The sequence below is a fragment of the Tursiops truncatus genome, chromosome 16 (genome assembly GCF_011762595.2).
Source record: "Tursiops truncatus isolate mTurTru1 chromosome 16, mTurTru1.mat.Y, whole genome shotgun sequence".
In the NCBI taxonomy this organism is placed as follows: domain Eukaryota; kingdom Metazoa; phylum Chordata; class Mammalia; order Artiodactyla; family Delphinidae; genus Tursiops; species Tursiops truncatus.
The window spans coordinates 71013233-71040468 of NC_047049.1; the positions used below are offsets into that span (position 1 = coordinate 71013233).

Here is a 27236-nt window from a genome sequence, read left to right on the forward strand (position 1 = left end):
AGCGTTAAAGAGGAAGTCGTATCTCTAGCGTATGAATGTTAACAGAGACATGTCTGACTTGTGGAACTAAGATAAATTTCAAAGGAACAGGAGGTGTCTGCCTTTAGTTTGGTTCGACGATGCTTATTTTTTTTCTTCCTTTAGTAAAGATTTATTAGAGGGAATTTGGGAGCAGTCAGAAGGATATAAAGAAGCAGAAATAAAATCATCCAGAATCCTTTTATCCGAAGGCAGTGTTAATATTTTAGTGTTTTCAAGTGTCTCCTCTCCCTATCCCCCCGACCTCTTGTAGTTTTCCTTTAAGTAGTTGGTTTTCTATGGATTATACACTTTGGTATCTTGATTCATTTTGCTCAGTGGTTTTTGGTCATGAATTGCTTTTCATGAGTCATTTTTAGAATTTGTTGTCTTGAACTTGTGGACAATGAAATAAATCTTAAAATTTTTACTCTAGTTAATGCATTTGTATAGCACAGCAAGAGCAATTTATTCCAGGAATAGCTTTATAAAGCCACAGTATTCTGTTTAGGAGATATTTTCTACCTAGGTTTTTTGGGATTCTTATTGTTTATTGTATTCCTGGGCAAGAGGGTCAGATGCATGATGACTAAGGGAAAACAAAAACTAGTAAGACATGGTCTCTGGCCTCTAAGAGCTTATAAGGCCTAGGGAAGTAGGGGGCAAAACACAAGAAATAAGATAATCTTAATACAAGTTATATATATATTTTTTTTGTTTGCTTGTTTTTTAATAAGCAATGCCTTTTTTATAGGTTTTTTTAAAAATTTATTTAATTGATTTATTTTTGGCTGTGTTGGGTCTTCATTACTGCACGTGGGCTTTCTCTAGTTGCGGCAGGTGGCTGCTACTCTTCGTTGCGGTGCGCAGGCTTCTCATTGCGGTGGCTTCTCTTGTTGGCGGAGCATGGGCTGTAGAGCGCAGGCTCAGTAGTTGTGGCACACGGGCTCAGTAGTTGTGGCTCATGAGTTCTAGAATGCAGGCTCGGTAGTTGTGGCACATGGGCTTAGTTGCTCCGTGGCACGCGGGATATTCCTGGACCAGGGCTTGAACCCACGTTCCCCGCATTGGCAGGCGGATTCTTAACCACTGTGCCACCAGGGAAGCCCGCATTTTATGTATTTTATATCCCCTAAAAAGTTAAGTTGTGGTACACCCACTCAATGACATACTACCCAGAACTAAAAAGGAATTAACTTGATACACACAATAACTTGTGTGGATCACAGGGGCATTGTGATGAATGAAAAACTAATCTCAAAGGGTTATATACTCTATGATTTCATATCTATAACATTCTCAAAGTGACAAAATTACAGTGGTGGAGCACAGATCCGTCGTTGCCAGGGGTTAGGATTAGAGGGAAGGGGTGACTATATGTCCCTAAAAAGGGACAACACAAGGAAGCTTGTTTGTGGTTTTGTAACGGTTCTGTATCCAGATTGTGGTGATAATTACTTGGATCTACACAGGTGATAAAAATTACACCTGTACCCACACACACGAAGAATGCATTAAAAACTGATGAAATCCAAATAAAGTCTGTACCTTAGTCACTTGTATTGGACCAGTGTCAATTTTCTGGTTTTGACAGTGTGCTCTGGTTATGTAAGATATCACTGGGGGGAGCTGGGTGAAGGGTAGACAGGGACCCTGTAGTCTTTTTGCAACTTCTTACGAATTACAAACTGTTTCAAAATAAAAAGTTAGGATAAAATTAAAAGGTATAATAAAAAAAAAGCACTAAATAAAGAGAGTTTCAAAGAAGAGAGAGCTACCAGCTTAGAGAGCTTTTGAGAAGAGCCCTGAAGGAGAGGTTAATGAGCTGAAACATGCTGAGCCCTTCCTTTGTGCCAGGCACTCATTTCATCCTCACAACAACCTTATGCAGTCACTGTGATAATCTCATTTCACAGTTGAGGGATCTAAAGTCCAGTGTCGCTCAGCACCAAGTGGCAGAATTAGAGCCCGAGATAATATGGCAGTCGGCTCTGGAGTCTGGGCTCTTTGCCCCTCCAAAGGCTGAGTGAGGTCCTGATTGACAAGGGGAGAAGGAGAAACCAAGTCCTGCAGTAAAGAGAAGACATCCCAGGCAAAGGCCGTGGTGGGAACTGAGACGTGGAGGTCAGAATCAAGAGTGATCAGGTCACTGTGGTTCTTATCACCGGCTGCCCTGGGGCCCTGCTCCCCATAGATTCAGATTCACTTGATTTGGGGTCAGACGAGGGCTTTGATTCTCGGTATTGAGAACCACTGACCTAGAACATCAGGAGATAGTTTGGAGCCAAATGCAGGCCTTTTTAATAGCCAGAGAAGGGACTTTCTTTTTTTTTTTTTAATTTGAGCAGGCGGTAGGCGGTCTTTGAAGATTCGTGATTAGCAGATTAACATACTCATCATTATTAACCTTGTCATACTGGGCAATGGGCTTGATCTTATTCATTTATTTTGTATTATGAATCGAACCCCCTGAGCTTCTCTATCTGGGGATAAGGACCTACCTTCAAAGCTTTTCTCTTAAATTTCATCACTTTCATAAGAAATGGAATTAGGGTTGTATTTCCCCACGTTGTTTAAAGAAAACCCCTTCTTCCCTCCCCAAGCTGAACGAAGTTCTTGCGATACAAATACAAGTCACAGTAAATGACCCCTGAGCTCCCAAAGACTTGTGCTTTACCCCAGACCTCCATTGTGTACATGTGAACCAAATCCACAATTGGAAATGGAAATATGTCAGATAGAAAGCAGCACACTAGTTCATAGTCAAAGCAAGAAATAAAATCCTTAACCATAGGTGTTGAGGGCACAGACAGATTCTGGGACAGGACAACTAAAGATAGGCGTGGTGGCTGCATGTCTCAACCGTGGAAGTCAAAAGACACTATAGAAGAGCATCTTTAAGGACTTCCCTGGTGGTCCAGTCGTTAAGACTGCTCGAGCACTGCAGGGATACGGGTTCGATCCCTGGTCAGGGAACTAAGATCTGGGCATTAAACTTTGGAGCTGATTCTGGGGTCCTAGATGAAGACTATGCAGAAGGTTATAGTGGGCTGGGGGTGTTTCTTCCTTAAATATCAGTTTCTTTGGGGGGAACAATGGCATATGTAGGGCTTTTTGTTTTCTTCATTGAATATCCTGAAGTTGCCAGGTTCTCAGTGGTGAATTTTTTGTTTGCTTTGTGGCTGCTATACACACCCATTGGTTTTGTCTCGTTATTATTGGTATATCTTTTGACACTTACCCTTTCCTTGCATCCGATTTTTACCCCTTTGCTCTATTTTTTCCACTTTACTCTTGTTTCTTCTCATGTCTTCTACTTCTGTACATCTCAGTTGGACTCCTGTCACGGCTGGACTTGTTTTTTTTTTAGTTGTCATAAGAACACTTTACATGAGATCTACCCTCTTAACACATTATTAACTGTACAGTACAGTATTGTTAAAAAAGCACAGTGGGGCTTCCCTGGTGGCGCGGTGGTTAAGAATCCACCTGCCAATGCAGGGGACATGGGTTCGAGCCCTGTTCTGGGAAGATCCCGCATGCCGCGGAGCAGCTAAGCCCGTGCACCTCAACTACTGAGCCTGCGCTCTAGAGCCCACATGCCACAGCTAGTGAAGCCCGCACACCTAAAGCCCGTGTTCAGCGACAAGAGAAGTCACCGCAATGAGAAGGCCACGCACCACAACGAAGAGCCCGCTCGCTGCAACTAGAAAAAGCCCACAAGCCCAACGCAACCAAAAATAAAATAAATTAAAAAACAAACAAACCACAGTGTTGTGCAGTAGATCTCTAGAACTTATTCTTCTTATAAAATTGAAACTTTGTGCCCATTAAACAACAGTCCCCCATTTCCTCTACCCCCAGCCCCTAGCAACCACTGTTGTGCTCTCTGCTTCTGTGAGTGTGACCTAGATCCCTCGTGTATATGGTATCATGCAGTATCTGTCCTTCTGTTACGGGCTTATATTAGCATAATGTCCTGCAGGTTCATCCATGTTCTTTTTTAAAGGAATTTTCTTCTTTTTAAGGGCTAAATAATATTCCATTGTATGTATATACCATGTTTTCTTTATCCACTCATCTGTTGATGAACTTTTAGGTTGTTTCTACGTCTTGGCTACTGTGAATAGTGTTGTAATGAACACATGAGTGCAATTTCTTTTCAAGATCCTGTTTTCAGTCCTTTTGGGTAATAGCCAGCAGTGGGATTGCTGGATCATGTGGTAGTTCTATTGTTAATTTTTTGAGATAGCTCCGTACTGCTTTCCATAGTGGTTCTACCAATTTACATTCCCATTAGCAGTTCCCTTTTCTCCACATCCTTGCCAACACTTTAAAAATGTTTTTTATTTTTATTTTTTATAATAGTCATCCCAACAGGTGTAACATGATGTCCTATTATGGTTTTGATTTGCTTTTCCCTGATGATTAGTGAAGCTGAGCATCTTTTCATGTACCTATTGGCCATTTGTATGTTGTCTTTGGAAAAATGTCTATTCAAGTCATTTGCCCATTTTTAAATCAGGGTATTGGTTTGTTTGCTTTTGAGTTGTAGGAGTTCCTTATCTATTTTGGATACTAATCCCTTATCTGATCTATGGTTTGTAAATATTTTCTCCCATTCCATCGGTGACCTTTCTGTTGATGATTTCCTTTGCTGAACAGAAGCGTTTTCGGATGCTGTAGTCCTACTTGGCTACGTGTGCTTCGCTGCCCGTGCTTTTGGTGTCCTATCTAAGAAATCATTCCTGAGACCAATGTCATAAAGCTTTCCCCCTGTGTTTCCTTCTAGGAGTTTTATGGTTTCAGGTCTTATGTTTAGGTCTTTAATTCCTTTTGAGTTGATTTTTGTGTATGGTGTAAGATAGGGCTCCACTTTCATTCTTTTTGCCCATGAATCTCCAGTTTTCCCAGCACCGTTTGTCGAAGAGACTACCCTTTCCGCATTGCATATTCCTGGAACGTTCGCTAAAGATTATCTGACCATTTACGTGTGCACTTATTTCTGGGCTGTTTAGTCTGTACCAGGGCTTGACTTTTATATCCCTTGTTACCCATCCAGCAGGCCGTTTGGTGAGCCCACCACTCCTCTTATCTGTTTGCATTTTTGTGGGTGACTAAGAGCTTCTGCATTTTAAAGCCTCCTAGATGCTTAAAGACACCAGAGAGTTGAGTTTGTAATAATACTTACAAGTTGTTGTTCTATTTTAGGTCTCTCGTATGCGAGTCACACAGTTGGTTTCACGCCACCGACTTCACTGACTAGAGCTGGAATGTCTTATTACAATTCCCCAGGTCTTCATGTGCAGCATATGGGAGCCTCCCACAGTATCACAGTAAGTATCCATGGGGCAGGAAGCAGCGCTTTCCTCCTGGTGGTGGTAGCGACTGGTCCTCCGTGGGAGCCAACATTGATGTCCTCGGACACTTACCTTTCTTCTTCCTTCCTTCCTTCAGTTCACCTTAAACTTCTAGAGACCTCCCAACAGTTTGATGTTACATTCTGGTGTTGAAACTAAAATCCTTCCCAGGAGGCAAAACTTCACCTTCATCTTCTATGAAATATTGCCCTTTGTGAAACGTAATTTGACCTCCGGCCTGTGCCTCGTTTGAACTCTAGCCAGCTCCTTGCCATAGCGAATTATCGTTGGTTGCCACAATGTCTAAAATATTTCTTGTCCGCACCTTCACAGTTCACTGACCCTCAGTATTCTTCCTGGAATTAGACTTGTTTCTAGTTTCATCCAGAATTTTCTTTCCTGGAATTAGAAGGAACCTTAAGTGTATCTGGTTCAGACTCTACTCAGGGGAGTGTTTTCATGAGAGCTGGTTATGTAGTTGACTAATAGACCGGTTAGAAATGTCGCTAATAGGGGTTTGAGAACGGGGTAGAACTGAGGGTATTCCCAATGAGGGAACCTTGAAAAGAACCCCATTCTCTAAAAAAAAGCATGTAAGATATTTCTGAATCTGTTTTGCTGGTTTGATGAGCTTTACATTAAAGCAGGAACGTTTTGGGTCGAGCTGTAGCTTTCATGACATTGACAACTTGTCTGAGGGATGGAAGGAGCTGGAGACATACAACGAACAGAGAAGATTTAAGGGGAGGACATGACAGCTGTTTTTCCAATTTTAGGACTGTCTCATCGAAGTCCAGTCGTTTGATCGATGCACGTTTCATAGCGATTTTGCATAGCTTTTTCATAGATGTCGGTGTAAACTCTACCTTGTTGAAGTTTTCCTGACGGGTTCAGAAGCCAGTAGGGATGGACAAGGACCTCGCTGGTGTTTGGTCTCTGTGGGTCCACTTTGGGGCATCCTGGGCTCCGAGTCACGCTGGGTTAGGGATGAGCCGTCTGTGCCTGCTCTGACCTGCTGTTCCTGTCCTGTCTACAGAGGCCTTCACCACGGAGGAGCAACAGCCCTGACAAATTCAAACGGCCCACGCCGCCTCCGTCTCCCAACACACAGACCCCCGTCCAGCCTCCGCCACCTCCACCTCCGCCACCCATGCAGCCCGCGGTCCCCTCGGCAGCCACCTTGCAGCCCGCCCCCTCGCAACATTCGGTGCACCCCTCCTCCCAGCCTTAATGCATGTGCGCAGTCCGAACCTCACGTTGGGACTCGTTCGTGCAGTGGAGCCGTCGACTCAAGACGCCACAGGCTTCCTTCCCTGGCATATTCGGATCTGACTTATTTGCACTGAGGTTATCTAGGCTTCACTATTCATTGTGTTGTAAATGTGTGTCGGAAACGCAGCCAGTGTTGTGGGTCTACAACACTAAACAGACGACTTTCTCCATCGGTGTTTTACTTGAATCTTCATGTGCGTCCATTCCCTGGCTGGGACGTCGGCTATTCGACTATTTGGTAGTTCAGCAGCGGTGTGCAATTTTTTTGCTTGGCCCCAGAGCTTCATTTTCCTGGCTTTTAGGTTTGTAAAATAAAAAGGGATATCTTTTTTATATTTTTTTTTCCCATGAATTTGCAGAAAGTTACTGAGCTGTTATTACCCACCTCTCCCCCCACCCCCATTAGAATAGTGTTTACCAAGCATACCAGTAATTCAGCACTACAATTCAGACCTTTGAAAATCTAGCTCTCACTATAGAATGGGAAGTTGGATGCATCAGTGCCCAAGACAATGTTTAATAGAGCTTTCTACGGATACACTTTGTATGGGTTCTTTTCAGTATATCTCAACATCCATGTCTCTTGTAAAACAGATCTCCTGAAGTATTGGATCACATGGCTGTACCTTTTCCACTTACATGGGATAGATAATTATCGTATATCTGGGTGTGAGTCTTTCTTTATCCTTGATGTTACCCTACCCAAACTGGCCCTCTCACGTGAGTCGATACCTGTTGTCCTACCCGCCAGTGGTTGCGATGGCTGATTAGGATGTGCTGTGTGATTTCTGCTGCAGAAGGCAACGTGATGGTGACAGAAACAGCTCATTTCCCTTTACGTTCTTTACTCGCGTTCCCCTAAAATAGAGTTCGAACAGATATTTTAAAGGTGCAGAGTACTATGAGAAAATACTATGTGAAATGAACATTATAGGAACATCTTGGCACAATGGCCAAAATACTTTATTGCTGGCAGGAAAGAGGCGTAGAGGAAAGTGGCACATTAGCCTTGAGGACTGCTTAGTTCGCCCAGTCAAAGCAAGCGCAGTGTACAAAGAGGTATATCCTGAATGCGTCATTTCCATTCATTTAGCACAAATAAATCGTCTGGTTTCACTCTACAGTGGAACGCCGTGAGTCAGTCTTTTCTTAACACTTGCAACACCTTTATTTTGGCTTTTCAGCAGTTACTGTTTTGTACTTTGGTAGTAAAGTGATTTTTACCACCTGTGTTTGCATATTTATATATGCCGTGGACAAAAATAACTTACTAGAGAATGTATATTTTATGATGAGAATGTGTATCTGTTGGATATAATCAGAGAACTGAAAGTTAATTTATCCGTAATTTTGAAGAGTCCATGTTTTGTGACCGCCATCTCTAATAGCTAGCTCTTTACTGAACACACTCCTACCCGTAAGGAACCATGACATTGTAGATATTTAATGTTGTACAGTAGAGAAACCTCCATTTTTGCCTTTGAATGCATAGTTACAAGTTACAGAATGAGAAGAGGTCTCGTCTCACTGGCTAGTCGTGTTTGACTAGCATCTTAAGAACTTGAGAGTAAAAGCAACAATAGGATTTTTTTTTTGACTCTTTCAGTTTCCACCTCCAAACTGAGAGTGTCACTCCTCAGTCATTTGAAAGAAATCGTAGGTCTCTATAAATTTTATTTATAATGTGTGATATGCATAATCACAGTACAGTTTTCAAATATGGGGAAGAAGTTCGGCATTTAATTATTGAGGCTTGAGGTTTTTAATTCAGTCAGATGGGGTCCTGTCCAACCCGGGGATTTCACCAACGGCTCACCGTCCCTCCTGGCACCTGGCCATTTTGAGGAATTCTGAGAGCAGGCGAACAAGTATTGCCTGCATCGTACAGTTCTCGGTTTTTCTTACAGGAGAAATGGTGTATGTTTACAAGAATCTTCTATGAGACGATAGATTTCAGTGCTGTTGAGTAGTGTCTTGCACTCAAACAAGAAAGTCCAAAATGTAATCATCTTCCCTCCACTTGCTAACAATTTAGTGACCTCCTGAAAGCACAAAAGTCAAAACATTGCCCTGTGGTGACTGAAAAAAGCACTCGGAGTGAGCAGACAGTTCTGATAAATGCCTTTTGGAGACAGGTTCTTGACATCCAGACTTCTACAGAAATGTAGCGCCGGTTTCCTTAGACTAGTTGTTTCACTGCAAAATAAAACACAGCTCCTTCCAACAGCACTTTCTCACCATAAATCGAGTTGCCTCTCCCGGTGGACATTCTGGATTGATAGAACAAACACTACTCTCTTGAAATGATGCTGTTTCATGTCCTGTTCGAGTGTTTTATGACCCCGTGTGGAGCCTGTCACACTTGGGCAGTACCTGCTGGGGCAGCTCCTTGGCCATGGTTTAGCCCCCAGGGACCCCGAAGATTCCAACCCCAAGGCCACGAGAAGCTGACTTACCTGGGGCACTTCTCGGGGGGGCTGAACTTGGTTCCTGCTATTCCTGTTGCCCACCCACCCAGGGCAACCCCGGACTGACTCCCAGAGGCCCCAGAGGCCTTGGAAGGCAGGTGGGAGCCACAGCAGGTTCAGTAGCTTCATTTTCCTGTCTTGCTGACAGAGACCCTTGGCTACCACTGTGCTGCTAGTAGGATAAGTACTCTTCGCCAGAGGACCATGCCTTTTATACAAAACCAAATTACTTTCGCTAACACCTGAGGCCTCTCTGGGCTCTGAACTGCTCTCTTTCATCCAGCATGCTGGCATTCTAGACAGACTTCTAGACATTGGGCAGATGGTGGAAGTATTTCGGATTTGATTTAACTTGCTCCTTTGTTCATTGAAAGGAGTTTTAAATTCTGAGCTCCTGAGAGACTGACCACAACCATGGAATGAATGTGTGACCAGAATGTGGCTTTGACACCAAGTGCTTGCTGCCCCTTTGTAATCGGCTTCTAACTGATTTGACCAGAAATAACGGATAATGTGAATTTTCGTTAACTCTTCAATTGTAGGAAGATAGAATATGTATCGCCCTCTGTTAGGTAGACACGAACTTTTCCTGCACGAAGCCTTGCTTGTAGAGGAAGCCCAATAAGGCAAGAAAAAGCATAGTAACTTGTGCTTGGAGAGCTCACTCTTTTTATCTTATCAGTATAGAAGAAATATTTCTGCGTAACTTTATCTTCTATCTAGTACTTGTCTTATAGGTAACCAACACTGAAAACTTTGTAGTGAGGACTACCAAAGAAATACATAGTAAAACAACCTTTTATTTCCAAATTACTAAAGACCCAGCCATCGACGCTGCTACGTGAGTTCCATGCTCAAGAGCCATTGTAAGAGATTAAGGGGTTTTTAGGTTTGGGGTTTTGTTTTTTTTTTTCTTGTTGTTGTTTTTGTTTTTTTAGTTTTCTTTTTTCCTTTTTCTCTTTTTTTTTTTGTGATAAAACATACACACACAGCTGTTAGCATAAAATTATGGGGGGCGTGCTTCAGTACGCTCAGCAGTTGTGGTTAACTGTCGAGCCCCGGTTGCCTCTCGCTAGGCAATGGGAGGAATCCTATGTGCATGATAGCGTGGGTGCTGTGTGTGTGCACATGTGTGTGCATTCATGCCTTAACTCGGGTTACCGCTCGACTTTAGTTCTTCACTTAGTCTGCACCGTCATCTAGATTGTTCTGTACATCTCGATCTGAACTTCATCCTGGCAAAAACAAAGTTGCAGGCACACCAGTTTGAGAATGCATTCCTCCAGCAAAGTGTTGGATCAGGTTGACCCTGAGCCTTCTTTGGACTTTCTTTGGAACTAGGCATGGACAGCAAAAGTGGACTGTCCCATGGAAAGACATAAACAAGGAAGAGAGGACAGCCAAGTGCTATAGCGTGTCTCTGGCCTCTGTGTATGTGTGCTCACTGTACGTCGTTCATGATAGCTTGTCTACAACTTGACTAGGTTGGAGTTCTGGTAATAGTGGCAATCTTGACATTCTTGGTCAGAGTTTAGAGAGATGTAAGACTTCCAATTAATGTCTTATTTACTTCTTTATGTTGATTAGTCTTTGATACATGTGCTGAATCAGAAACCTAAATAAAGATAATTTTTTAAAATGAATCTCTTGAGCTTTATACCCTATCTCTTTCTTTCTGGTCTTTGAGTCGGAAAATGAACCTTGTTTCCCTGTGATTTCTGATAGATATCCAGCTTAGATTCTGAATACTAAAGGCTGCCTTAGAAAGTGAACTTAAGATGAGGACACAAAAGGGATTGGTACCGCTCTGTTTCTTAATCAGGATGCTGGTTACCTGGATGTATTGAGTTTTTGAAAATTCATTGAGCTGTGCGTTTATGATCTGCGCACTGTCCCGTATCTGTGTTGTATTTCACTTGAAAACCATACACCTAGGGGATTATGAAAAGGAAAGGAAAAGCACACTCATTCCCAAAATGTTATGTATAAACGATTAGATATAGGTATATACACGCACATATATTGTCAGGCTTTGGAAATTACACTCAGTATATTAGCTTATTCTTAAATGTTTAAGTCTGTTTGTATGGTTTTCTCTTCCTACGTATAAGAAGCATGGCTTTAGAATGAGTTCTAGGTTTGAGTACCAGTTCCTTCACTGGCTCAGTTACTTAACCTCCCTGGAACTCAAGTTTCTTACCTGTAAAATAACAATACTATATGCCTTGCTAAGATGAGAAAATCAAGATGAAACCCTCTAGTACAGGCCTTCACATATACAATAAGACACAAGTCCTTTCCGTGTCCATTCCTTTAGGTAGAAAGGTAGAATGAATATTTGGGGTGATGTTTTATACACCTTGCATTTTAGGAAGCCCCTAGCAGTTAGTCCACATTCTGGAGGGGAAAAGAACAGACTTAGGATCCTGCCCTAGGAGCATGGCCTTCAAGAACACAGTTGTGATATCGTCTTAGGAGTGCGAGCTGTTTAAATCTAGGTCCTTTTCCATATTAAAGAGCTAAATAAACCTTGAGTTAGTCTTGACTCACTCTGGCTTAAGCAAGATATCATATTAACTATTAGTTAATGAAAAAAGTTTTTAATTTGATTTGTCATTTGGTGAATTGACCAAAATCTCAAAATGCCTCTGTGCTCATGGCAGCGAGCTTTTAGTTGTAACTTGACGAAAATGTTGACCAAGAAATTCCCCAGGACCTCTGACTTTAGGACTCGGCTGCACCTGCCGGCTTCAGTTTTCTAATCTATATAGTGGAGATAGCCGTTCTTATTTCATGTAGAATTTGAAGAAAATGGGATTCAAAACGAAGTGCTTTAACAACATGTAAGTTATAAAGTTTAAGCTATATGTACACTTTTTTTCTTTTAACACCTTTTAGAGGCTGCGTGTCCACGTGGTGCTTCTAAGATTGAAACGGTGGGTTTAGAAACTTTTTTTGTGTTTACGTAAAACTCTGTAGGTAAATCTGGGTCCTTGTATGGGCTATTTAAGTTAAAAAATACTTGGGGAAATTCAGTTGTATTCACTAATGTCTAATTCAGGCCCAAACTTTTAAACATTCTCTTTAGAAACAGGAAGACGCCAGTGCGTGGTAAATATGGTTTGTGCCAAACGTTTCTGTCAACATGAGACGTTGAATTTCTGTCCTTTAAAGTTTTTTTTTCTATCTTTCACATCACCCCCATTTCCATATTACATTGAATCCTTTTGAACTGAATGTATTTAGATCTTTTTCTAAAGATCGTATTTTCTGATACCCTACTCATGATTGAGTGCAACTTTCAAGATTGCTAATTATCCCAAAAAGAGAGCTTAGTAATTAACCTGAAAATTTTTCATCTTAAAAATCAAGAAAAGGAAAAGCCAGACTCAGAAGTGAAACAAGATGATAGGATTAGTAGACAAGGATGTGAAAACAGCCATTATAAAACATTCTTCGTGCATTCTAGAAGGCAGAAGAATACATGAGCATAAGGAAAATGAAACGTAAAAAAGCCTCCAGTTGAACTTCTAGAGACAAAAAATACAGGATATGAAATACGTAAAGCAACAAAAAAGTCTTTTGTGGATTCGTATTTGTGTTCTTTAAATGTTCCTTTGAAAGGCAACTGCTGAAATTCCACTTAAGCCCCCTTAACCTACTTTTCTCCCACCGCATCTCCCCGGGGTAGCTTTGTCTGGGTCCTGGTGAAATGCTATTGGGAAATCATTAACCCGGGGAACTGACTGACTACTGCTATCTGTTACTTTAATGTTGGGCACGAAGCCTCAGATTAAGGTAGAAAGTGTCCTGTGGGTTCAGGTCTGGCCTAAGTCCAGTTTTCTGGGCTTTGGTTTCCTCACCTACAAGATAAGAATGAGAATGTGTTACCGAGTCCAAGCTCGTACTGCTCACCAGGTGACAGGCCGGTACGTCGAGAGATGAGTTGGAGCACGGAACAGCGACTTTATTTGGAAAGCCAGCCAACTGAGAAGATGGTGGGCTAGTGTCCCAAAGTACCATCCAACCAGGGATAGAATTCAGGCTGCTTTTATACTGAAAAGGGACGGGGGGTGGGGCAGGATGGAGGTTGGTTGGTGCAGGCTTTGTGGCGCTGGGATGCTCTGTTCTTACAGCGGTCCACATAGATCTGGCCACTGTGTTCCCTGTGCACCTCCAACCGGACAGATGTTACTCTCTGTTCTGCAACTTTGCATCTCTGAAGGTCAGAGCCTTGAGAGTCCTCCTGTGTATTTCAGGCTGTGGGCAACATTCTTTTCCAGAGGTGCAGAACCAGCACAACTGAGTACAGGCCACAGAGCACAGGGGTTAGAGCTAAAGGAGTAGATCTAATATGCCGTCACGTTTGTTCTTCTCTGTTACAAATGGGGTGGTTGGGATCCAGTGAACATTGTTAAAACATGGGAGCGTTAAGAGTCTTCATAGTGTCGCTTCTTAACTACTTCTAGTATCATTTCATTCACTCTACAGCTGTTTTAAAAATACTGCTCACGCCAGCTGTCGTGTGCGGTGCTGGGAATTCGGGGGATGGGGCGGGGGGAGAGGGGACATGAATACCGACTTCTTTCCCTTTTGGCGTTTCCCAGTGTGGTGGGTGCTGTGAGCGGGGCAGCAGTGCAGTGGGACCCACGGCATTAGAAGAGAGGGAGGGTCAGAGAGGATTTCCAGAGGAGTCGATCTCTAAGCACATTCTTGAAGAACAGGTGGAAATTGGGCGAAGAGTGTTTGGGGCAGAGGGAATAACGTGTGGAAACCTGCAGGTCTGAGCATGACACAAGTGGTGACTGTTTGGGTTCCCTGAAAGCAAACTGAGACAGGTACTTGGTGCAGGGAGCTTCCTTGGAAGGGGAGTCCAGAAAGCGGAATGAGAACGTGGAGAAGGTGAGGCCAACAAAGGGTGTGCAGATGAGCCCGTTAGCATTGGGGGGCAACTGCAATTCAGTCCCACTGGATGTCCCCGAGGAAGAACTGAGAACGTGCCTCAGTACTATCCCACCAGAGGACAGGAATGCTGTCCAATGCACCTACTCCTTCCTCCAGGGGTTGAAGGTGACCCTGGGGAGAATGACTCCCACATTTGAATTTTCTCCGTTGTGTGTGAGGCTTCCTGGAAACCCTGAGACAACAAAGCCAAGGGTGGCTGCCCCATAGTTTCGTTTGTTCGTTTGTTTAGCACTTAATCTGCACTTTTGAAAATCCTGTGTCTGGGAATGGAGGTATCGATACCATAGTTCTGAAATGGTCACGTTTTGAAACTCAGAAGTAGTGTTATATCTGAGTGGAATGCATATTTACAAACTCCCATTGCTTAATAACCAGGACGCAGGGACATGCGTATGTACAACACATATTCATGGGAGAAAATATCCATCAACGATGACAAGTTTTTACAAAACATACACCAGCCCCAAAATAGCCATGGGATTCTGTTGACACCAATTATTTGGACCAAGCTTCTTCATCAGATCACCTTGTAGACACTAATCCAGGTACCACTGCCTCGGATCTTGTGGTCAGAGTTGTCCCAGAAGAGGCAGCTGCTTGTGTGATGTGGCTTAAGGTATTGGACAGGTCCCTTCAACCGAAGGTATCTGTTCCTCACTCGGCCCATGCCCATCGCCCTCCTTCTAGGTGCAGGGATTCCCGCAATTTTATTATAATCATTTACAGGCATGTTTGCTTGGGACCATGGTAAATAGTCAAGGATGTACTTCAATAAGAAGGATCCTTTACTGAGGCAAAATCCGTCAGTTACAAACAAGTCATGGAAGACCACAGTACCCCCTCCTCCCTCCAAAAAGAACACGGAAAATGAACATACAGAACCCTCTGTAAAACACGGCAATGCTTTCTTCTTAAGGAGAACCATATTTTAATCTATTTAAGGCCTTTCACAGGTATTTAAGAACCAGAGTTCGGCTTACAGGGTGTTCTCAGTCTTCTGCAGAATCTTGTGTTTACCAGCTCCTCATGGGTGGTCTAAAGAACATAGAAATGAATTAGTGCCGTTTGCTGAAGCCAAAGCCTGAGCAGATGACCCTGTTTCTCAAGACAACAGAACCATACTCTATGCTTTTTTTAAAAAAATAAATTTATTTATTTTTGGCTGTGTTGGGTCTTCATTGCTGCATGCAGGCTTTCTCTAGTTGTGGTGAACAAGGGGCTACTCTTCGTTGCGGTGCACAGGCTTCTCATTGTGATGGCTTCTCTTGTTGCAGAGCACGGACTCTAGGCACGCGGGCTTCAGTAGTTGTGGCACACAGGCTCCGTAGTTGTGGCTCATGTGCTCTAGAGCACAGGCTCAGTAGTTGTGGCGCACAGGCTTAGTTGCTCCGCGGTATGTGGGATCTTCCCAGACCAGGGCTCCAACCCGTGTCCCCTGCATTGGCAGGCGGATCCTTAACCACTGCACCACCAGGGAAGTCCCAGAACCGTACTCTATGCTTAAAATGACCTTCCTGCAATGTCCTTTTGGAGGATGTACCCATGGGTGGAGAACTATAGAGGAGATGAGTCAGACAGGGTTGTTGATAAGTGTCTGCCCTCTGGGAAAACAAACCTTGGTTTGTATTGCTTATGGATGTTCATGGTGTAAATACTCCCCACCGTGGCTGATTTCAAGCCACCAATGTGAAGTCACTAAACTTGGAGAGAGGGGTGCAATAGTAATAACCTTAAATGCATAGTAATAGTAAAATGTAGTCAAATAATTAGGGCGTGGGGTGGTTTGAGTATTTGTTACCTATGTGTTTTTTTAAACCTGTGGGGTTTCTTTGGCCCCACAGCGAGGCATGCGGGATCTTAGTTCTCCTTCCAGGAATCAAACCCGTGACCCCTGCAGTGGAAGTGCGGAGTCCTAACCATTGGACCACCAGGGAATTCCCTTCACTTGTATTTTCAATACCATCTTGTAAATTATCTTAAATAATTTAATTTTTAATAGCATCTGTGTTTAACAACCAGCTCACAAAATTCCTGGCAGTTTAACAATCAGCTCCCTTGAGGCTTTTGAGCTTGTTCTAGGATACCTGTGGGCCAGAGGTCAGGGGAGCCTCCTCTATCGGAGGCCTCTGGTGTTTACGTGTCCCACTGCAAGGGCAGTGGTGATGGTAGGGAAAGTGATTTACTTGAGGGTGCTTAAACCCCAAGCACAGGTGCAGGCTCTGAGCAAGCCTGGGTCTGGACTTGGCAGAGGGCAAAAGGTTGAGGGTGAGACTCCCTCAGGAATCTCAAGGCAGCTGAGGCAGCTGCTCTTGCGGGAAGGATCCCAGGACTGTTGCCTAGACCCAGGCACACTCAGGCGGCACAGTTTCTGCAGTCACAGTTTTCCCCCTACTCTCCCTTTACCTCCCCTCCCCACCATCCTAGCTTTCAGCGGGACAGGAGGTTAGAGCTTCATTCTGCAGAAGCAAGGGCGTTACCGGCTCTGCGGGGTGATGGGTTCTCCCTCAGCTGTCCTCGAGACGGGCTGCCTCTCGTCCCGTTCCTCTTGGTCTCGGTTGGACTATCAACTGAGCAAGACACGTAAAGTTTCAATAACTTGCCCAGAATCACGCGGTAAGTGGCAAGGCCAGACCGTCTGGCTCCAGATCGTGCAATCTTAACCACTTGATGGAAAAGAAATGTGGTAACGGGGTGGGTGTATCACCATGAGGCAGGCAGGCCTCACAGACTTAAGGAATTCTGGTGCGGTGGTCATTGGCAGCTGCCACAAAATCCTTAGGAAGATGTGTTGGGATATGGGAGCAGAGGAGTGGGGTTGGAGGCGTTGGTTCAGAGTGGAGGGAAGGGAAGCCTGTGAATGTTGTTTGGAGAGGTGCCCCATTCATATGTGTGTTTAGGTGTGTGTTGGGGGACTGACTGGGCCCTCAGAAGCAGAGAGGCTTCCTCTCTCTGTGCCTAGTCGAGTACCTGAGAGACCAGGGCCACCTGGATCAAAGCAGAAATGGGTCCAACACCCCCTGGATAGTTGGTATTAAAGGATTCTTGTTCATTTCTTTTCCAGCTGCGATAATGGTATTGTAACTGTTTCCTTTTTTTTTTTTTTTAAGGTTTTTATTTTAGCCAATGACTATTTCCCCTAGAACCTGGGCCCCAGATCCCTGAGAAATACCAGGACCATGGAATGAAGGTGCTGGGGAAGGCTACAGAGATGGAAATCCATCCGGGGAAGATTCCAGGTTTACCGTGAGACCTTTCTCATGGCTTTAGGCAGATTAGTTACTTGGGGGAGCTTTGTCCTTAAACATGAGTTCAAACGCTTACTCAGCAGAGCCATCAGAGATAGGGTTGCCTGAGAGGTCACAGAGTATAACTGCAGAAGGACAGAATTCCAAGCAACAGAAGATGCAGGTTACAGATAGACTCACTTTTGCCTGGCTCGTGACTTTATGGAAGTTACTAAATCTCTCTAATTTTGCTTTTTTTTTTTTCTGTTTTTTATTGATGTGTAAGATGCATTCATCCTATTGTTTATCTGTAAATAAAAATAATATTTCTAAAAGATTTGTATCTTTTAGAAGTTCCTAAATAAAATACTTACTGATGCAATGATATGGTATCATGGGTTCTCTTTGAAAAGGTTCACTGAGGGGGCAGGTGGTAGGCAGGTGGATGTAGGTATAGAGGAAACAGGAGAACAGGATGGGGAGCATGTCGATGCCCTAAATTCGGTGATAGACGCCTGAGAGTTTGTTATACTATTACACTTGTATGTTTAAGATTTTCTTAGTAAATTTTTCAGAAATGGAAGGGAGGAGATCAAGAGATTTTTAAGGATGGAAGGGGAGAAGGGAGTCTTGGGAAAGTGAGAGAGATGCCTCCATAGAAGATTCTAATTTTTGCAGGAAAGCGGGAGCGTTCTGTACACCACCCTCCAACCTGAGAAACCTGGGGATAAGTTGCTCTGAAATGAGCACGTGTATCTGGGTTTGGGAGTTGTGGACTCTGGGCAAATGGCTTGGAGTGACTGATAACCTGGTGAAGTTCATCACAAGAGAATGTCCTCTCCTTTTTTCCATTTTGTTCTCATATCTACATTTCTGCAGATGGCGGGGCTGGCTGGCATGGTGGGGCTTCCCTTTCGCTTGGGAAAGGCCGCTGCTTGCAGGTGTCCCATGGGGTTCTCATTTTTGAGTCGAGACGTGATGTCACTGTCACTAAGTTTTGGGTTGGCCTTATGGAACGTTGGGACCACAAGAGGCTTGGGGTGAATTCATACAGCTTGGGAGTCCTGAAGAAGGTAATCAGTAACGAGGTTTCTGAAAAAATAGTCTATACTTAACTGAGTATTGAGTGAGGCTCCCATTAGCATACATGAGCTAACAACGAGATTAGGGAAAGAAAATCACTTTGGCTTTTCAGTCTCTTTGTGGGACTCTGAGGTTCAACTTGGGGATGCTTTTTATTTTATTTTATTTTTTAAGAAATCCAAGAAGAGTTCATTTTATTTTTTTATTTTAATTCACACTTTCTTTTTTTGAATTTATTTATTTATTTATTTTTGGCTGTGTTGGGTCTTCGTTGCTTCGCACGGGCTTTCTCTAGCTGCGGCAGGCGGGACCTATTCTTCGTTGCAGTGCACAGCCTTCTCACTGTGGTGGCTTCTCTTGTTGCAGAGCATGGGCTCTAGGTGCACGGGCTTCAGTAGTTGTGGCACGTGGGCTCAGTAGTTGTGGCTCACGGGCTCTAGAGCGCAGGCTCAGTAGTTGTGGTGCACGGGCTCAGTGGCTCTACGGCATGTGTGATCTTCCCGGACCAGGGCTTGAACCCATGTCCCCTGCATTGGCAAGCGGATTCTTAACCACTGCACCACCAGGGAAGTCCCTGGGGGTGCTTTTTAAATTGCTGGACTTTCCCTGTGGGGAGTGTTCATCACTCATTGTATTAGCCTTTTAGGTTATATAACATATATATAACCCCAGGTCGGGTAGCACAATTGGGTATAAATCAAGGTGAGATGCAGAATAAGGGGTCAGTCCTCCAAGGGTCCAGCCCTGAAGTGTGCTTAATGTCCGGCTTGACCAATTTCAGACCTTGGGTGCAGCTTCTACCTGGCTTGTCTCACTAACCCTAGGTCAGTACTTAAGAATAGTAATTTTTTAAAAATTCAATGGCTACATGGGTGTGGACAGCGCATTGCTGATACTCCCAGCTTCTTCTCTTAAAGGGATAATCACATATTTCGTGTTGGCTGTGAAAGCGAATGGTTTAATAAAACTAAATGTAAAGAAATGTTGGCTGGGGCTTCCCTGGTGGCGCAGTGGTTGAGAGTCCGCCTGCCGATGCAGGGGACACGGGTTCGTGCCCCGGTCCGGGAAGATCCCACATGCCGCAGAGCGGCTGCGCCCGTGAGCCATGGCTGCTGAGCCTGCGCGTCCGGAGCCTGTGCTCCGCAACGGGAGAGGCCACAACAGTGAGAGGCCCGCGTACCGCAAAAAAAAAAAAAAAAAAAAAATGTTGGCTGGAGGAAAGCTCTTAAATTCTTTACTCTCCTCCTAGCTTCCCCCCAAGGGTAGAATTGGTTCATTTGACTGGGTGAGAGTTTGGGACAGTGACATTGTGAGCCATGGAACCAGCAAAAGTTTGATTAGATTCTTCCGGTCCCCAGATTCCCAGCCACCTTCCTCATCTGAAGAACCCTGTCTTCAAATTCTGTTCCCTCATCTGGAAAAGTTTGGTTTCAGATCCTTGGTTTCCTTGGTCCTAAAGAAAATACTTCAGTGGGAGGGAGGGAGACGCAAGCGGGAAGAGATATGGGAATATATGTATATATATATAACTGATTCATTTTGTTGTGAAGCTGAAACTAACATACCATTGTAAAGCAATTATACTCCAATAAAGATGTTAAAAAAAAAAAAAAAGAAAGAAAATACTTCAGAGACTAGTTCGGCTCAGCTCTCCAGAGCTGATTTACCAGATGGCAATTGTAGCAGCTTAAAGGGGAAAAGGAATGATTTTATTTGTAAAGCAATTAAAAACCAAGTGCTCTTTAATGTTACTTACTATCTGTGTTTTAGGAAAGCAAATGCCTTAAATTGGCATTAAGATCCTCAACTGTTAAGTAAGTTTTATTACCATTTAGATAAAGTGCATCTTATTCATGTTATTGGCTTTTTTTTTAATGCATTCAGAGTCCCTCCAAAGGTTAGGTGGGAAATACCCACATTTCAGACTCTGAGCCAGGTTTGAAATGAAATATCCATGAACCCATACCCTGAGTTGCATGTTTGTTTGTTTGTTTTTGCGTGATAAATGGAATTCTCTATAAGCTGGATCGGCCTATCTATGTCTCTGAAGGAAAGTTCAGTCTGTATCTAAAGAGGGTGCCATGGACTCCCCTGGTGGCGCAGTGGTTAAGAATCCGCCTGCCAATGCAGGGGACATGGGTTCGAGCCCTGGTCCGGGAAGATCCCACATTGCTGCGGAGCAACTGAGCCCGTGCACCACAACTACTGAGCCTGCGCTCTAAAGCCCGTGAGCCACAACTACTGAGCCTGCACACCTAGAACCTGTGCTGTGCGGCAAGAGAAGCCACTGCAGTGAGAAGTGCACCACGGTGAAGAGTAGCCCCTGCTCGCCACAACTAGAGAAAGCCCGCATGCAGCAACAAAGACCCAAGGCAGCCAATAAATAAATTAATTTTTTAAAATTAAGAAAAAAAAATTAAAGAGGGTGGTAGCGCTCATCCGATTGACCTCTCTGATCAGCTGATATGAGGTGTGGCTCCCCCAACTTTTTTTCATTGCATCAAAACATATGCTTTTAGGGAATTCCCTGGCAGTCCAGTGGTTAGGATTCCAAGCTTTCACTATGGAGGGTATAGTTTCAGTCCCTTGTCAGGGAACTAAGATCCCACAAGCTGCATGGCGTGGCCAAATTAAAAAACTAAAAAAATATATGCTTTTGTTATAGCTACCCGTGTGTATTTTGAAAGCGTAGGAGAGAGACTGGGCCTTGGGACCTGAGTGCCTGATTTTAGATATTGGCTCTGAAACTCAGATCCTTGGACAAATTGCATAACCACTCAGAGTCTGTGTTCTCATCTTCCTCATAGAGTTGTGTGGAATAAGTATGTTCCCACAGTACAGATAAAGCTCTAGGACAGGAACCTAGAACTTAGGACAAGTTAAACCCTCAATATACAAGAACTATTATTATACATTTCTGCATTCCCTGGGTTTACCATTCCAGCATTGTCATAATATTAAGTTCTAATGATAGATGCCACCTTAGTTTCTCATACCTCTAAGTTTTTCTTTTTCTTTACTTTCTGAAAATGCAATTAAAAAAAAAAGACAGTTGCAGTCTTCAAAATTGACTGACTTTTCTTGCTGGTAGTGGTGTGTGAAAGACGCATCCAAACATGTAAGATTACCTTACTGATTTTTTCTGAGTTTTGTTTAGTCTCCTTTGTCGTGTCTTAAGAATTACTTATGTGCTTAATCCTTATCAACTTCCCACCTGGAAAATGTGATACTGTTACCGAACCAAACTTGGGTCCAGTCACCCGTGTACAGCAAAGCCAGTCTGCTGACACCGGCTTGTGGTAAAGGAAAGTGCAGGGTTTATTTCAGGCACCAAGCAAGGAGTCCGGGGCAGCTAGTACTTAAAACACCCAAACTCCCCAAAGGTTTCAGGGAAAGGTTGTTAAAGACAGGGCGAGGAAGGGGATTATGGGATGCGTGATCGGCTCGTGGACATTCTTCTGATTGGTTGGTGGTGAGGTAATTGGGAGTCAGCATCATCAACCTGGTTCCAACCGGTTTGGGGTCTAAGTGCTCGTGGGCAGCATCAGTTAACTTCTTCCACCCGGTGGGGCTTTCAGTATCTGCAAAACAGCTCAAAGGATGTGGCTCAGAATATTATCTATAACCCTTGAGGAGGAACTAAAGGTCCTTGGCTTTGCTTAATGGCTAAACTATTTTTATTTTGTCTTGCTTGACTGTTTTCCTTTCTTTCTGCATTTTTTCACTTCTCTGATTAAATTTATTCTTTGACTAAAGTTTTTCTATAGACAAAAGGCAGGTGGAGGACATGATGGGGGGGAGGTCCTGCTCAGTTACAATGACTTGCCTGTCCGTCCGGAAAACTGAACAGAACTCTCTACCTCCGCGGTCCATGCCTGTATCAGCCACACAAGTTTCCCCAAACTTGCCCAGAAATTGAAACTGGGCCAAAGTTGAGCCGGTCGGGGCAGAGACACTAGGCAACAGCTTTTGATGTCTGTTCTCTATCACTTCCTCTCCACTGCCCCCCACCATGCCCAAGCCATTCTCATCTCTTTAACAAACAGTGGGCTGATTAAGGACAGGAAGTTAATTTCCTGATATCTATCAAGGACTGAAGGGCAGTCCTTTAGTTCCTGGTTGCCAATTACCTTCACTTGAATGAACCTTCCTGCCAGAAGCCAGTCCCCCTCCCGCAAACATCCTGTGCCTTCCAGTAAGCGAAAACACCAGCAGGCTCTATCTGATGTTAACAGTATTGTCGAGGGATGTTCAGAGCCCGGACTTGGATGTATGCTTCCTTCTGCTGCTCTGAGAGTGCTGGAAGGGGCCGTGGGCTTGTGAGAAGAGAGTGTTGCTTCTTGAATCTTATCGATTGAGGATTCGCTGAGTTTTCTTACTTGCTTCACGGACACCTTCATTCAACACACATTTATCAAGCCAGGTTCTGCTTCGTAACAAAAACACAGGGAACTCCCTGGCGTTCCAGTGGTTAGGACTTTGCGCTTCCATGGCCGGGGGCCTGGGTTCTATCCCTGATCGGGGGAAAAAACCAAACCAGCTTCTTGAGTTGAAGTTGGGGAAAAATACTTGAGAAACAGCTTGCATACATAATCCCATAGGGTGTTTTTTTTCATTTCTTATAATCACTGGCATTTTTTAAACTACAGCCCTTTTCGAAATTTGAGAAATAAATGTGAGAGGTCTGCCTCCTGCAATAAGAATGGATGTTAGAGGCAAAGTATTTAAGTTTGTATAACATGGATTGCATTAAAATAAATGGAATAAAAGGAATTTGCCAAGGGGAGGTGGCTTGAGATACACTTTTATTATATATATATATATATATATATATATATATATATATATATATATATATATATATATATATATTTGGTGTGGAAAGACCTAGCAGTTTAAGAGTAGCCCCTCTCATCTCCCCCAGTGCCTGAATTTTCCTTGCTGGTTCTTCAGGGTTAAGAGCTGTGATGTGAGGCAGAAATCTTATCCCTGGAAAGGACCCAGTTCTCGGATTGGAGTGGGGTGTGTTGAAAAGTGCATAAATCGGGCGTCAGGTGACAGAGTTTCAAGTCTTATTTGGGTTTTTTTTCAAGTTTATTTATTTATTTATGGCTGCATTGGGTCTTCGTTGCTGCACGCGGGGCTTTCTGTAGTTGCGGCAAGCGGGGGCTACTCTTCGTTGCGGTGCGCGGGCTTCTCATTGTGGTGGCTTCTCTTGTTGCAGAGCACGGGCTCTAGGTGCGTGGGCTCAGTAGTTGTGGCTCGTGGGCTCTAGAGCACAGGCTCAGCAGTTGTGGCCCGTGGGCTCAGTAGTTGTGGCTCGCAGGCTCAGTAGTTGTGGCACATGGGTTCTGCTGCTCCACGGCATGTGGGATCTTCCCAGACCAGGGTTCGAACCCGTGTCCCCTGCATCGGCAGGCGGATTCTTAACCACTGTGCCACCAAGGAAGTCCCTCAAGTCTTCTTTGGTCACTTGCTTGCTCTGGCCCTGGACCAGTTCCTCAGCATCTCTTGGCATCAAGCATCTAGCTGCGTGCCTGGCACATAGGAAGCGCTCACAAACTCCTTGTCCTTCTGTATCTTACCCACTCAAATTGCCTAAACCACAGATCAGGCGCTGTCCTGGGCTTCTTGCAGTCTCTCCCCCACCCAGTTCTCAGCAGGCAGTAAGTCTGGCCAGTTTTACCCGCTAAATGCTGCCGAATTCTGCTCATCCTCTGCACTCCTGCCCCAAGTCAGTTCGTCCTTATCGTTCATTGGACCCTTGTAGGAAATACTTTCTCTGTTCTGGCCTCAGGTCCTGTTCTACCAACCACATCTCGCTCCTGATTAGAATAGAAGCATTAGCCCCATCTTGCCTGTAGAATGAAGTCTTCAACATAGTAAGAACAGCAAGCACTTCCATCGTTCCTACTGTGTGCTCTTCTAAATGTTCCATGCGTGTTAACTCACGTAATCCTTGCCACAGCTTTATGTGAGGATGACTGTTCTGATCTTCAGTTGACAGATGAGGAAACTACTGCGTAGAGAGGTTAAATAACTTGATTGGAGTTAAACTGCTAGTAAGTGAGGAAACAGAACATTAAAATTTTGTGGGGCTTCCCTGGTGGCGCAGTAGTTGAGAGTCCACCTGCCGATGCAGGGGACACAGGTTCGTGCCCCGGCCTGGGAGGATCCCACATGCCGCGGAGCAGCTGGGCCCGTGAGCCATAGCTGCTGAGCCTGTGCGTCCGGAGCCTGTGCTCCGCAGTGGGAGAGGCCACGACAGTGAGAGGCCCGCGTACAGCTAAAAAAAAAAAAATTATATATCCCTGTTCAGTCTCAATCTTGTCTCTGGCCACTTCTGCCTTGTTTTTTTGGTGTTTTTTTAAAAAATATTTATTTAATTATTTGGCTGCGCCGGATCTTCGTTGTAGCATGCAGGATCCTTCAGTTGTGGCATGCAAACTCCTGGTTGCAATCCCTGACTAGGGATCGAACCCGGGCCCCCTGCGTTGGCAGCTTGGAGCCGTAGCCACTGGGCCACCAGGGAAGTCCCTGCCTTGTTCTTTATTCTCCAGCAATGCAGGCTCCATGCTGTTCTCATTCCACCCATATCCATTCCTCGTCCTCCCATACTTTTGCTCCTGTTAATAGCTCTGCTTGGAACGCCTTTCCTGTTGACTCCTTGGCAAATTCCTACTTCTCCTTTCAGACTTGACCCTGGCATCACCTCCTCCATCATTCAGTATTCCCACCTGGTTGCCCTTGTGCTCCATGCACACCTCTGAGTATCTGAGGTGCTGCTTTGTGTTAGGGATGAGACAGACGATGGAAACCCGGATCGAGAGGTGTGGTCTTCAGGACCTTAGGGCCCTTTGGGGAAAAGAGGCAAAAACCTTGGAGCAGAACGGCATGAGCATCCCAGACAGATGAACACCCGGCGCTCTGAGAGGGCTCCAGCCCGGACTGTGGGGAAACTAGAAACACAGATGGGAAGAAACTCACAGATGGGAAGAAATTCACAGTGAGGAACTAGGGCGAGGAAAGGCTGTCTAGACAGAAGGGATGGCATTTGCAAGCTCAGAGCCAGGACAACCCCTCGTAGGTTTGGGGAAATAACTGAGCGTGTTCATCTATTTACTTGTCTCTCCCACTTGAATGAGCCCCTCAGATCTGCCTTCCTCACAGAGGGCTCAGTGGACATTAGACTAGAACCCAGACACCGGAATCTCTGGGATCCTGTCTCCATCAGTTAAAGATAAGGGCCGCATGAGGAGATAGCGAAAGTCCTTTAGATTTTCTGAGATCCTATGAACCCCCTAAGGAAAAGAAGGCAAGCAAGAAGGCCTCAGTTTGGATAGCCTGAGAGTCCCGGGAAGCTGGAGGTGATGCCCAGGCCCTGATTTTCACCTGTTGGTGAAAAAAAGAGGGTTATGGGGGGATTGTAGTTGAGGCACGCTTAGCTGCTACATACTTTCCCTCCTACAGACGGGAAGCAGAAAGCGTTTTGCCAGCATCCCTGGCCTGAGTGTGGAGTCATCTGTGGGGCTAGTCAGATGTCTGAAAGCCTCTTCTTAATGCAGGGTCCCTGTAGAGACTTGGAAGACCGAATACACAGTGTCCAGGATATAAATAAAAATGTAACCCTGGCCCACAGCTTGCTGCAATCCGCCCAGGAAGCCAGGCTACTGTAACCAGTAGTAGCAATAGTAACCAGTTGCTACAGTAACCAGTAACCAGTTGCTACAGTAACCAGCAACAGTAACCAGTCCAGGAAGCCAGATCATAACCCCTGTGGCAACTGGTCCCAAACATCCAGGACTTGATTAATAATTGACAGCTTTGCTAATATTTGCACCCACTTCTAATTTAGGACAGACAGGAGAAAGCCAATATGTCCCCCCAACCAGTCACACAGGAGCCCCCGCATCTAGCCGGCCTGTCTATTGCTTCCGCGTGCTAACAGCCTCCAGTCAGGGCATACCCGAAGCCTTTCCCTTTTTGTTCCAATAGAAAACTTTCACACTCTTCTGCCTGCTTTTGAGTTTTTGTCCAATGCAGGTGATGGTGGTCGACTCCTTTGCTAGAGCAAAAAGCTTTGAATCGATAGCCTTTGCTTGTTCTCATCTGGTTGGTCTTCATTCATTTCCACAAATTAGAAGAAGTTCCCTGAAGCTCTGGGTATTCTATTTATTTTTTTCACTCTTGGATCCAATTTCCCTTTCTTTGAACACTGGAGAACGTTTTTTGCCAAAGTTTTTCAATAATTTGCCCAAACCCACCCTAAACATTGACCAGGATTGGGCGTGTTTGTGCTGAAAAGAGCACTGTTTTCTCTGAGATGAGAGATAGCACCTGGATTCCCAACTCTGCCCTTGGTGCTGTGAGTCAGCAAGTCTCTTAGCCTTTTTATACCTCCATCTCCTTACCTGTAAAATGGGACTAAGAAATGATTGCTTGCTTAAGTGTTGGACCATACCCCATGGTCCTTAATGTTTACAACTAGAGGTGCACCCCTCAGCACTTTCTTACAAATGAAAACAAATGTAGATGAAGGTATGGAGAGCCATTATTTGAAAAGCCTATTGCAATGGGGCGGGGGGCACTGTTGCAATAGAGAGAGCACAGGGAGACCAAGATCTGTAAGAGTCTCAAACGCTGTGTCAGACAGGTTTGGTCAGGAAGGGCTATTCAGTATTTTGAGGCTGGCTTGGGTTGAAAGTGGGTCAACGTTCAGGTGCCCATGGGGAAGGAAGAAGCCAGAGTAAAGTTAGGTCAAGTCACATTAGCAGGTATTTTGTCCCTGTTGGTCAGTGGGGGTCAAACAATTCAGCTAATCACTGATGAGACAGAGAAGGGGAACT

General features: G+C 44.5%; 1 protein-coding gene across 4 annotated transcripts in view; it reads left to right on the forward strand.

The window, feature by feature from the left end:
* The window catches only part of CCDC6 (coiled-coil domain containing 6), a 119389-nt gene extending 101700 nt beyond the window's left edge, over positions 1 to 17689 (forward strand). The window contains exons 8-9 of one of the 4 annotated variants that reach the window (XM_019935872.3): positions 5230 to 5354; positions 6155 to 6395. In XM_019935872.3, the coding sequence (XP_019791431.2) occupies positions 5230 to 5354; positions 6155 to 6214 (185 nt within the window). In that variant the 3' untranslated portion in view covers positions 6215 to 6395. The other 3 variants (XM_019935873.3, XM_019935871.3, XM_019935874.3) reach the window with 3 other exon arrangements.
* The last annotated feature ends 9547 nt before the right edge of the window (positions 17690 to 27236 follow it).